This window comes from Notechis scutatus, chromosome 2 (assembly GCF_049901735.1).
Source record: "Notechis scutatus isolate UNSWTSFEM ecotype Mainland chromosome 2, rNotScu1.2, whole genome shotgun sequence".
Lineage (NCBI taxonomy): Eukaryota > Metazoa > Chordata > Lepidosauria > Squamata > Elapidae > Notechis > Notechis scutatus.
The window spans coordinates 257,174,571-257,187,477 of record NC_142010.1 but is presented as its reverse complement, the minus strand read 5'-3'; the positions used below and the strand labels follow the sequence as shown (position 1 = coordinate 257,187,477).

Below are 12,907 nucleotides of genomic sequence, written 5' to 3'. Positions count from 1 at the left end.
TTATCACAATATTATAGCAGGGGTGTCCATATTTGGAAACATCAAGACCTGTGGACTTCAAATCCCAGATTTCCGACTGGAAAATTCTGACACTGTTACCAGTTATGCCTGGATGGGGAATTCTGGGAGTTGAAGTCCTCAAGTCTTAAAGTAGCCGAAGTTGGACTCTCCTGTGTTACGGTGAGGATAACAAATAATCACAGTTGGAAGGGACCTTTTAGGTCATCTAGCAGTTCAGAGAACCGGTTGTTAGAAGAAATTACTGGCCTAATCCTGTAAGGAAGACAGGAAGGAAACATTCTGGTGTTGCTTACAGAAACTGCCTCTCCGTTAACCCTTATTACGTTCTTGGCAGGACTAGACTTCCTGTCTCAGGAACTTCTCTGGAGTTTTTTCCCCCTCCTTTGCTGGTACTTTGCTTGTGTGGAGTGACCATTCAAAGTTACAATGGCACTGAAAAAAGTGACTTATGACCCTTTTTCACACTTACGACTGTTGCAGCATCCCCACAGTCAAGAGAGGCCAGGCGAGGAGATGCGTGCCTCGATGTGAGTGATAGTGAGTTGGCCACACCCAGCCAATAACATGACCACCAAGCCACGCCCACCCAGTCACATGACCACCAAGCCACGCCCACCACCCAAGCCATGCCCACAGAACCGGTTGTTAAAAATTTTGAATCCCACCCCTGAAGGGGAGGCCCGATCCATTCCTTACCTGGAGTAGCTACACAATGCACGGTGAACCACCGACCTGCAAAATTTCCTTCATTTTGCATTTCCTTCATTTCAGGCTCGGATAGGGGTTTACTGTTCCTGCAAATTCTTAATTCATTGCTTTGGCTGCATAGAGTTCACTGCCTCTTTGAAAACCTGTTCTTCCTGACTTGCTTTACTTCACCTTATTTAGGGCAAAGCCATTTTGGTGGGTGGGGGGGAGGAAGGACACCTTGGCATAACTGCTTGACATGCTGGCTGTCTACATTCTCATAGCTCGCTTGGGTTGTGGTATTTTAAGGCGAGATCACAAAAGGAAAAAATAAAAAGAGGCTGGGAAGGTAGAAAATGGTAACCACAAGAGTTGGTATGTTCATGAAGTGAGTCTTGCCCCATTTTACAACCTCTCTTGCCAAAGTTGTTAAGTGGCTCCCTACAGTTGTTTAGTGAATCTGGCTTCCCCGTTGACTTGGCTTGTCAGAAGGTTGTAAAAGATGATCACATGATCTTGGGACACTCCAACTATCATAAATATGAGTCAGTTGCCCAGCGTCTGAATTATGATCATGGGAATGCTGCAATGGTCGCAAGTGTGAAAAATGGTCATAAGCAGAGGTGGTATTCAGCAGGTTCTGACCAGTTCTGGAGAACTGGTAGCGGAAATTTTGAGTAGTTCGGAGAACCGGCAAATACCACCTCTGACTGGCCCCGCCCCCATCTCTTCTTTACCTCCCAAGTTCCAGCTGATTGGCTGGGTCTTCTTTTGTTGCCTTGCACAGGAGAACGGAGCTGGAAAGCAGGTGTCATGCCCATTGGAATCTGATTCCGAGGGGGAGGTTGAACAGCTGACAGGGAGTGTGGCTGTGGAGAAAACTGGGGAAGGGCACAGTCCGACTGGGCCCACCTCCTCTTCATCCTAGGGCATGCAAGGAGGAACGGATAAGGGAGCAATGTGGGTTACAGGGGAGAAAAGGGCCTTGATTCCCTTCATTAGCTGCAGCTGGGAAAACAGGATAAAAAAGGTGTTTGCACACAGCACCTTGCTGGAAGCAAAGCGTGCCTTATCTTTGTTTGTCATGTCTTATCTGGGTTGTGGCATCCTCCCAACTGTGTGTGTTTCGTTATCTTTTGAAGTCTGCAATTCCTTATCCTGCCCTGTCTCGTTAATTGCTGCAGCTTTGTGGTTTGTGTTGGTTTTTATTTATAATTTAGATGTACTTTGGGCTCGGACTGAATTTCTTCCCTTTAAAAACTGTTCTTGGGAGAGTTTTTTCTCCAGCCGATGATAACTGGATATTGGGGACCAAGTTGGAGGCATTAAAGGGACTTTACCTACTTTTGTGACTTTGTTGCTTCTGTACCATGCCCCGGGTCATCACAGCAGGTTAGTGGGCTGGGGAGGGAATGGGGATTTTGCAGTATCCTTCCCCTGCCATGCCCACCTAGCCACGCCTACAGAACCAGTAGTAAAAAATTTTGAATCCCACCACTAATCATTAGACACTTTTTTCAGGGCCATTGTAACTTTGAACGGTCACTTAAATGAATGGTTGTAAATCAAGGACTACCTGTAATTTGTGTCATTACACAATCATAAGCAAATGGCTTGAGGAAAAAAAAAAAACTCAACGACCAGCAGGTCTCTCTTTCTTTCCCTCCCTCCCTCTCTCTCTCCATCAAATTCGATCCGATTCTGTTCCTTTTTCAGAGTGTTATCCTGCTAACAGACAGCGTCCCAAAATCTTTTTGCAAAATTTCTTTGCAGTGTTTTGGAAAAGGTTGTTCAAAGGACTCCAACATAATCACATCCAACTGGATGAATCAATAATCAAGATAAGGCAAATTACCTTAAGTAACTAAATGTACAGCGGGGTTTATTTTAATTCACTGGGGTTTTGTTAAGATACTGCTTGCATAATCCTTTTTTAATGATGCATTACCTTGCATGCATTACCTTAACCTATATGCAGCCTGGAGTTGGACCCCCAAAAAGGAGTCTGCCAAAAAATGAATTTTAACATAACAATGCATAAATCAGACATTAATTCTGCATGAATTTTTCAGAGGGAGTCAACTTGGCTGGGCCAGAAAGACAGCGCTTTGTGAGAGTACAACTAAAAGAGAGCCTTTATTTCAATTTAGATGGCCGCCCAATATTATATTCCCAACACAAAATGTATTCCGCTTTACAAAACTGCCCAGAGAACAAAGATAGATTTACAATGCCATTTCCCCATGTTGTGATCTGTAAAAGTTCAAAGCAGAGATTATATAAACAGTCACTGTTTTCCCATGTATTTTGAAAACCTCTGGCTTTGTACATACAACCATGCCAAGCACTTGATTTGGGTTCAGTTAAAAAAAGAGGGAGAAAGTGCTTTGAACAAGATTGGATCCCGGTTGGGGAAATTTGTCTTGTTTCATCAAATCTCTACTGATGTGTGTTTCAACCTGGACAACTCGAAGATGTGTCTGCACTCTCCCAGCCAGGAATGTTGGGAGTGGAAGTTCACGAAGTCGCTGAGGTAAACACTAATTTATGATAAAGGCGTTCTTCAAGAACACAGATCGTTCTCGGTTAATGATGGTAATTGTGACCAGGAATGCTGTTGCTAAAGGATGTGATCATAAAGTTTGATGTCATATGACCAAACCAACTTACAGTAGGCGGTTTCAGTTGTGGTGTTTAGGCAAATCCCGTGTGGGCTGTTAGGTGGGAACATTACATCATTGCCATTTGTGAGTTCCTACTGGCTGCCCCAATGACTCTGCTTATCAGAAGGTTGCAATGAAGCTCTCAAATGGTGATCAACAGAGACACTGCAACTTTGGGGACAAGTTTACAGTCCCCTCGTTCAGAGCCATTGTAACTTTAAATTGGGGTCCCCAAACTTGGCCACTTTAAGACTTGTGGACTTCAACTCCCAGCTATGCTGGCTGGAGAATTCTGGGAGTTGAAGTCCACAAGTCTTAAAGTGGCCAAGTTTGGGGACCTCTGCTTTAACTGGTCGGTGAACAAATATTAATCAAGTACTACCTGTTCTACCAAGAAAAATATTAAAGAAAAAAAAATTATATTTGATTATATTTCTTTAAAAAGAGTTAAAAGAAATATAATTGGTGGCAAGTGATCTATTCCAGAGGATTGGTACTTCTTCAATGGGATCTTCTATTTGCTTCAGTGTGGAACCAATATGGTGTGTGTGGTGGGGGAAGGTGCTTATGGGCAGACCCAGACTTTGCTAATCTCTTAGGCATATGAACCAGTTGCACCCTTGGGCCAGTCCCTCCCTCTCAGCCCCACTCAATGTCGGGTTCTGTGACAAACCAACAGTTGCACACTGTGTGCCGCTAACTAGGAGAGTGTATGCAAAAATTAGCCAACACTGCAAATACTAAGAAGAACCACAAGTTTTGTTTTGATGAATTGGAAGGCAACGGTGGCAGCAGGGCCACCGATATTGCCTGTAATGAGTTAGCAAAAACCTGAGAACGCTGCCAGGTGCTGCCAAGGCACCTGGTTGTAGAAAACGTATTTTAATAATAACAGAAATAAAATGAAATGCAACTAACAAATGATAAACTGTGAATCTGCAGCATTCGCAATAGCTCAGAATCTTCCTTCCGGGGCAGCGACTTCGCCATGTTCCATAATCTGGACTGAGCTCATTTTGGAAGTTTGATTTTGTGGAAAAAGTAAGCAAAAGGAGAGATCAACTATGAAAGCACGTTCTTGGGAGCCGCTTAGTTACCCGTAAAATGAAAGTAAGCTAGAGAGAATTACTGGACTGTTTGTTTTTAACTCTCTCTCTTCTTAAGGGGAAATTTTAACCATATATCACTGAAAAGAATTCCCAGGGATGGTGCTTTAAGTTGTAAAAGTCAGAAACAAATATATGGACCTGTCTCAGATTGCAGTTTCCATGCATCGCAAAGCTTTTGTATTGCTCCATGGAGGACATTATATCAAACTCTAATTTCTGCACAAATCTCTTTATTTGGGTCTGTTCCAGTCCTAAGCGAGCTGCCCCACGCTTGAAACACAAAAAGTGTTCTTACACCAGAGAAACCATTCTTCTCATAATAGAAATATGTGAAACTTTTTTTCCCCCAAGTGGTTTTGGAAACTGAGACCAAGGTAGCTTTTCAGAGCCGTGTTTCTCAACATAGCAATTAAAGATTGGTGGACTTCAACTCCTAGAATTGCCCAGCTAGCATAGCTGGGAAATTCTAGGAGTTGAAGTCCACCTATCATTAAGCTGCCAAGATTAAAAAAACGCTGGTCAAGAAGATTCCAGTCAATTCTGAACGGGTGTTTTAAAGGAGCCCCCCCACCACCAACATACGGTCCGTGGACCGGCAGCGGGCCGCAGCATGCCAGCAATCGGGCTGTGCAAACAAGTGAAGCCTCACCTACAGGATGCAGGCAGCATGCGAAACCACGCCCTGTCTGGTTCGTGGAAAAAACCTCTCTCCACGGAACCGGTCCCTGGTCCCCAAAAGGTTGAGGGGAGCCGCTGTTTTAGAGCAGGGGTCCCCAACCACCGGTCCGCAGACCGGTACCGGTCCGTGGAACAAGTCCTACCGGGCAGCTGGCTTGCTGGGCGCCGCCATCTTTTTGATGAAAAAATGCTTCCGGTGAGCTTTTCCGGGTAAGCTCACCGGAGCACTTTTCATCAAAAAGATGGCGGCGCAGCGCTTCGATGAGCTTTTCCAGGTAGAAAGCCATTTCTACCGGAAAAGCTCACGGAGCTAGCGCCGCCATCTTTTGATGAAAAAGTGCTTCGGTGAGGTCACCGGAAGCACTTTTCATCAAAAAGATGGCGGCGCCCAGCTAATGCGATACCGGGCCGCACCATAAAAGGTTGGGGATACCGGGCCGCGGCGTAAAAAGGTTGGGGATCACTGTTTTAGAGGATAAACTCACATCTTGTCTGCAGCTCTTTAAAATGGCTGCATCTTTTATCAGGCTGATGTGGCTGCCGCAGCAGGCAACCTTAAGATCCGGACAAAAGCCAACGCTGCTTTAAAGAGCTCTAGATAGCCACTACATTGGCACTTCCTGCACACACCATTCTTTCCCAAAGTGCCGCACAGCCCGGCCTTCTCCTGTACAGCCAAGAAAAGTGGCAGAATTTAGCAATTTTCAGCATCAATTCACACAGGTAAAATATTCAACGGTTTTAATTTGTCATTTTAAGCGGCCCGTTTGAAACACTGAATTTTCCACAGCTTGCAGTCTCAAGAGTCATTTATTTGAAGGAAAGGATTGCAGGACATTCGGCTCCTTTCAAACACTGGGTCAAATATTTCTCCTATTATCCTTCCAATTTTTAAAAAGCAGTGCTCCTATTCCCCGTCACCCCAAATCTATCTCTGTGTGCCAAACTGAATAAACTCAATCGCTAAGCAGTTTTTTTTTTACAGCTGCAGAAGGAAGTAAATATGATTGAATTTTAAGCGGCATTTATTTCACAGGTGGGAGGAACAGTGCTGTTCTAACATTGGTCAGGAGGTTAAAAACCAAGCAAAATAATTTGTGAAAAGATATTTAAAGGGGGCTCCTCTTTCCCACTCATTGCCAATCTCCCATATCATCTTTATTCTGTATGTCATATATTTTTTTTGTTCTTTTTGTTCTTTTGATCTTTTTTGTTCCTTAAACTTGGCAGCCTGGCATAGGACTGTAGTTTTTGGTTTTTGTTTTGAAAATAACAACCCACAAGCTCATATTGTGTATTAATGCTATACTAAGTGCTTTCCCCTTTTTCTTTCCTGTAGCACGTTGTCAATTCTCTTTAAGGTACATAACATGGACCATTAATTTTGAAATGTGCATGCCTGCAAATTTCTGTCAAAAACAATTTATCTGAAAAGAAGTCTTAAGAAGTGTGTGTTTCTGTGTGTGCTTTTGGGGGAGGTTGAGAAGAACAGTGAAATTTCGGAGAAAACTACACTCGTGTAATAGCACTTTTGAAATCATGAATTGTGAACTGCTCTTCATCTTTTTAGATTTGCAGAGTGAGAAGTGGTCGTTTTAGTGCCTTCCAAAATGAAGCATTTTTAAAAAAAAAATCAATGCCACAATATTAATTTAGACATTTCAGTTACACCCAGTGTGAAAAGGTACCAAGGCTGCAAAGATTGTGTTGGAAGCCCACAGCAAAACCTCAAAGGCTTTTGCAGATATGCTTAGAGAAGACAGGAAGAAAATCAACTAGCAAAGGCTGACTTCCCCAAAAAAACCAAAATATATTTCGTTTACATTATTTTGTGTTTTTCCCCCAAAAGCTGATTGCTGTTAATATCTCACCTCATGTCGAGTTCTTCCAACCCATCTGCCCGTGTTGATAGGAAAAAAACAACAACAATCCCATTTCTTGGCTTTACAAACAGATAGATTAAAAATTAGCATACAATATTAATGGAGTCCATGTGATGTTCTCTGGCTTCTAACATGCTCCCAGGAAAATAATAAGTGGGGCTGTACAATAGTTACAAGTATCCTTCTAAGGAAATCTCAGCTGGGAAGGACTCGTTTTTAGCGCAGGGGCTGGTAAGGTAGGTTTGCATTTCCTTTTTGGGGTTTCAGTCCGAATCCCTCGTGAAAAGCTGGATATCTTGCGGGTTCCAGTAAAGAGCCACGGCCGAGTTGTAGACAAGAGACCAAACATACGGGATGAAGAACTCTTCGGGCTGTTCCTCCTCCACGTACTTGAACTTCAGCTCTGGGAATTTCTGGAAAGGAGAAAGAAAGAGTGTCAAGAAGAGGGGAAGAGGGGAAGGCCTCAAGGAGCGGAGAAGTTGAAGAGCTTCTACCTAGGAAGTCATGTTTGGGGACAGGAACACAAGCCTTGATGGATTCCTCTTTGACGGGGTGTCAAACTCAAGGCCCGGGGGCTGGGCCTGCGGGGCCACCTTGGAAACTGTGAAGATCTGGCCCGCAGTGCTTCTGCAGTGAAAATGGGCTCCCGAGCTCCGTTTTCGGCTGCCATGGCCTCCTGCAACCCACTGCCAGTTAAAATGGAGCTTGGAAGCCCATTTTCGCTGGCAGAAGCATCGCGGGCTGGCCCTTTGCTGTTTCCCAGGTAGCCCCGTGGGCCAGATTTAAGTACCTTGCATGCGGCCCTCCTGAGCTCTGTTTTCACTGGCAGAGGGTTGCAGGAGGTCGTGGCAGCTGAAAACGGAGCTTGGGAGCCCATTTTCGCTGGCGGATTGCTCGGGTGACTAGAGGCGCCCCCAACAGGAGTGACTTCAAGCTGGCCATGCCCCCCACCCCCCCGAGGTCACACACAACCCTGATGCGGCCCTTAATGAAATCCAGTTTAACACCCCTGCTCTTTAGGAAGGAAATCATGGAAGACAGGATCACACAGCTGGAAGGGACCTTGGAGGTCTTCAGGACCAACCCACTTCTCTAGGCAGGAGACCTTAAAACAGACAGTCCTGACTTACAACAGTTCATTTAGTGACCATTCAAGTTTGCAATGGCACTGAAAAAAACTTGGGACCGTTTTCCACTCTTATGACCATTTCAGCATCCCCATGGTCACGTGACCAAACTTTGGATGCTTGGCAACTAACTTGTAGTTATGACGGTTGCAGTTCCCGGGGTCACATGGTCCCCCTTTTGCGACCTTCCGACAAGCAAAGTCAATGGGGAAGCTGGATTCACTTAATGACTGCACGATTCACGGGAACTGCTGGAGTGATTCGCTTAACAACTGCTGCAAAAAAGGCCATAAAATAAGGCAAATTCAGTGAACAACTGCACTCCATTGTGTTCATAAATAGAGGACTACCACATAAAATCATGCTTCTGCTAGGAGGTTGCCTAAATCCATTGTTGTAAAAGACGCTTAGAACTGGATCACACCTGCGATAGGTGTGTGAAGAGATGACTAGATCACGCAGGGTTCTCTCTGCATAGGGTTCATGTCCAGGCAGATGTGCTTCTTTGCCATTGGCCCCATTTAGGGGAGGACACAAAAGGATAATCAGCAGCCAGAAAAATAAATAGAGAAAAAGAAGATTGATCACAAATTTCTCTCTCTCTTTCCCCTTAATTTTATCTGTTTTTTTTAATAAAAAGATTGCTGGATGGATTTGATTCTGGGCATATTGTTTGGGCTCATGCTAAATCCTAAATTTGGATTGACAAATCTCAACGAACAAGGTATCTTCTAATAAATAATATACAGAACATGTGCTGGAACCCATGCACTGACGATGTGCTTGAAATCAAAGCTACTCAGCTCAATGTTAACTTGGTTAACATTGTAAAAACTGACCAATGAGCATTTTTGTGGTAAATATGCATTCCAGATCTTGTCCCAAAGGTGCTTTTTCAAGAGGCAACTTTGGACTTTCTGGTTTTTCTTTGGAGAGGTTTCACTTCTCATACCAAGAAGCTTCTCACCCAGAGCTGAAGGAGCTTCTTGGATGAAAAGCAAAATGTCTTTAAAGAAAAACCATAAAGTCCAGCTGCCTCTTGAAAAAAAACACCTCTGGGGCAACCATGACCCCTGGAGGACTGACCATCTCCATAGACAGGCATTCCAGATCTATCCAAACAAGGGGGGGAAAAAACTTTGTTGTGATACTAAATACTGGAGGATTCTAGATTCACTTTCTGAGATGAAATGCACCGGGCAGAGAGGCTCACTGATTTTATCAGATATTTTCCAAGATTGGAATGTATTTTAGAGGCAGGAGGGTCTGGTTGCTTGTGACAAGAGTAATTACCAACAATTATGAATTATAAGAATTGTAATGGAAAGATTAATATCAGTTGCTATAATTAATTGAATAGATTAATATTTTTGTAATATATAGATGATTTATAAGGCGATTGAGAAAAAGAATACCATGTGGAATCTGACTTAAAATATATGCTGATGTGATATGGAGTAGATAGGAGAATATAGTTATTAATGTAGAATGAGATAATTATAATGAATTAAAGGGAATAAATGAAGGGAAAATACAAGATAAATAGGTGGTAAGCTTGAATTGATAACTAAAGGGGACAAATATTTTTTTAATTAATAGAATAAGGATGAAATTATTGAATAATAAATGGAATAACTGTGATAAAATTGCAAATGGGACAGATAAAAGTAATATGTGTAGTGAATATAGAAATGAAATAAGAATCTTAGATAATACTGTAAAGCAAGATATGAGAATATTTTAAGAAAAATGAAATAATCTAAGTTATGAACTGAAATTGGATAAAATAAACTTAATGAATATAATATTTGAGAATATTTAAAAGAAAATAGAATAAGTAATAATGTGATATGAAATTGATAAAAGAAAGATGAATATGTAAATATGGTCATATTTGTACCGAAATGTAAAAACCTGGAACCACACTGCCCCCCAAAAGAGATGGGTTTTCCCCCAAAAAAATATAAAAACAAAAGAAGAAATTGAATAATGAAATTATCATGTATGTTTAAATAATATGGTGATTGGCATTAGAAGAATGTATTGGAATATTGAATAATGAAGGTTTATAATTTAATACAAATATGTGTATTAACATTAGAATTACATGTTTGATGAATGTAAGAGATAGGATTAATGCTGTCATTTTTGTTTGCACCAAAATGTATGATGCTTAGGTGCCACACTCACTGTCTATGTATTGATGTCTATAAGCAAAATAAATAAAAAACTAAATAAAAAAAGAATAATTACCAGCAATCAAAAATGCACATTTTTGTCTCTACAAGAGTGTAGACCAGGGGTCTCCAAACTTGGCAACTTTAAGACTTGTGGACTTCAACTCCCAGAATTCTCCAGCCAGCATAGCTGGGAGTTGAAGTCCACAAGTCTTAAAGTTGCCAAGTTTGGAGACCTCTGGTGTAGAGCTTGTGTGGGCAAATGATAGGTAGTCCTCGGCTTATGTCCACAATTGAGCCCAAAAGTTCCATTGCTAAAGTGAGACATTGGTTAAACGGGCTTTGCCCCATTTTACAACCTTTCTGGCTACAGCTGTTAAGTGGATCGCTGCCGTTAAGTTAGTAACGCCGTTGTTTAAATGAATCTCTCTTTCCCCATTGACTTTGCTGGTCAGGAGGTCCCAAAAGGAGATCACATGACCCTGGGATATTACAACCGTCATAAATATGTGTCAGTTGGCAAGTACCTGAATTTTGATCACGTGACCGTGAGGGATGCAGCAACGGTTGCAAGTGTGAGAACCGGTCATAAGTCACTTTTTTAAACTTTGAACGGCCATTAAACAAATGGTTGTAAGTTAGGACTATTTATACAGCGGGGATGTCAAAACTCAATTTTCATTGAGGGGCGCATCAGGGTTGCATTTGACCTCGTAGTGGGGCATGGGGGGCGTGGCCAAGGTGGGCGTGGCCATCTCAATATCACTTGTGACGGGGGCACCTGCTCTCTCTCCACTTGGGCTGGTCCTTTGCTGTTTCCAGGGCGGACCCATGGGCCAGATCCACACACCCTGTGGGCCGAATCTGGCTTGCGGGCCTTGAGTTTGACACCCCTGCTGTACAGGATTAAAGCTCATTATTAAGATTTTTCTTGCACAAGAGAAATTGGCAAAAGCAGCTGTCTCTTCACGAAAACAATATAGATCTCACACTTCAAAGAAACAATCCCTGTAGCCTGATTCTTTCTGAACTGAAACTCTTTCTTAGAGCTGCTTGTCGTGCGTGAGAGTCACAAGCACTTTTGGGTCCAGCCAAACTAGGCCATTTTTAAGTCCCAGACCTTTTGTGATGTTATTACTTCTTTAATCAACCACAGAGATTTCCCCTGTCTCAGATGTCTGACTTGGTGGTTGGGACAGGAGCGTGTAGCCAGACAGGTCCAAAGTTTACCAGACTGTCTGAGCCACCGAGATTGTGATCGGATGCACAACCACAGGAAGTTCTAGCAAAGAGATGCAACAGAGAGAGAGACAGAGAGAGAGAGAGAGAGAGACAGAGAGAGAGAGAGAGAGAGAGAGAGAGAGAGAGAGAGAGACGTTGCTTTCCTGCTTTAGTGCATCTAAAAAGTATGAAAACAAAAAAGATAAAATCTCTAAATTAGCAAGGGGGGAAAAAAAAATCAAAGACGGCGTCGCTCAAAAAGGTTTTAATACAGACTCCTGTAACCTGGCGCCTTCCAGATACGTTGGAAATGACTTCAGCCCTCGAGAAACCTGGGAGCTGCTGTGCCATCCACGTTTTACAGTGGTCCTGGGTTGGGAAAGCCAACAACAATAGATACAAACTCAGAGTAAACCGCACCAAACTTGATTGCAGGAAATACGACTTCAGCAACAGAGTGGTCAACGCCTGGAATACTCTACCTGACTCTGTGGTTTCTTCCCCAAACCCCAAAAACTTCAATGTTAGACTGTCTACTGTTGACCTCACCCCTTTCCTAAGAGGTCTGTAGGGGGCGTGCATAACAGAGGTGGTATTCATCCAGTTCTGACCAGTTCTGGAGAACCGGTAGAGGAAATTTTGAGTAGTTCCTGAGAACTGGCAAATACCACCTCCGACTGGCCCTGGCCCCATCTATTCTCTGCCTCCCGAGTCCCAGCTGATCGGCTGGGTCTTCTTTGGTTGCCCTGCACAGGAGAACGGAGCTGGAAAGCAGGTTAGTGGGGTGGGGTGAGGAGGGAATGGAGATTTTGCAGTATCCTTCCCCTGCCACGCCCACCAAGCCAGGCCCACAGAACCGGTAGCAAAAAAATTTGAATTCCATCCAACGTGCCTACCATCCCTGTCCTAATGTTCCCTTTTATTTGTATCCATTTCATGTATTCATAATCATATTTATACATATTTATACTTGACAAACCAATAAATAAAATTATTTTTTTTTAAAAAAAGGACGCTGGGATATGGTTAAAGGTTAGATTATAGTCGGGGTGTCAAACTTGGTTTGATTGAAGGCCACATCAGGGTTGTGTTTGACCTTGGGGGCCGGGGTGGGTATGGCCAGGGTTGGCGTGACCAGCTCGCTGGCACTCGTGTCGGGGGCACCTGTCGTGGCCCGAGTACCCCCCGAGCTCCGTTTTCGGCTGTGACGCCCACCTGCAGTCTTCTGCCAGCAAAAACAGAGCTCCATTTACACTGTCAGAGGCCTGCAGGAGGGTGTCGCAGCTGAAAACGGAGCTCAGGAGGCTGTTTTCATTGGCAGACACCGTGGGCCGGTCCTTT

At 43.4% G+C, this 12,907-nt stretch overlaps 1 protein-coding gene across 5 annotated transcripts in view; it reads right to left on the bottom strand.

The window, feature by feature from the left end:
• Positions 1-6,165: 6,165 nt before the first annotated feature.
• DYM (dymeclin) overlaps positions 6,166-12,907 on the bottom strand; it is a 250,890-nt gene continuing 244,148 nt past the window's right edge. For all 5 annotated transcript variants that reach the window (XM_087958660.1, XM_087958661.1, XM_087958659.1 and 2 more), the window contains one exon: positions 6,166-7,454. In XM_087958660.1, coding sequence (XP_087814786.1) covers positions 7,305-7,454 — 150 coding nt within the window. In that variant the 3' untranslated portion in view covers positions 6,166-7,304. The remainder of the gene's footprint in view (positions 7,455-12,907) is intronic.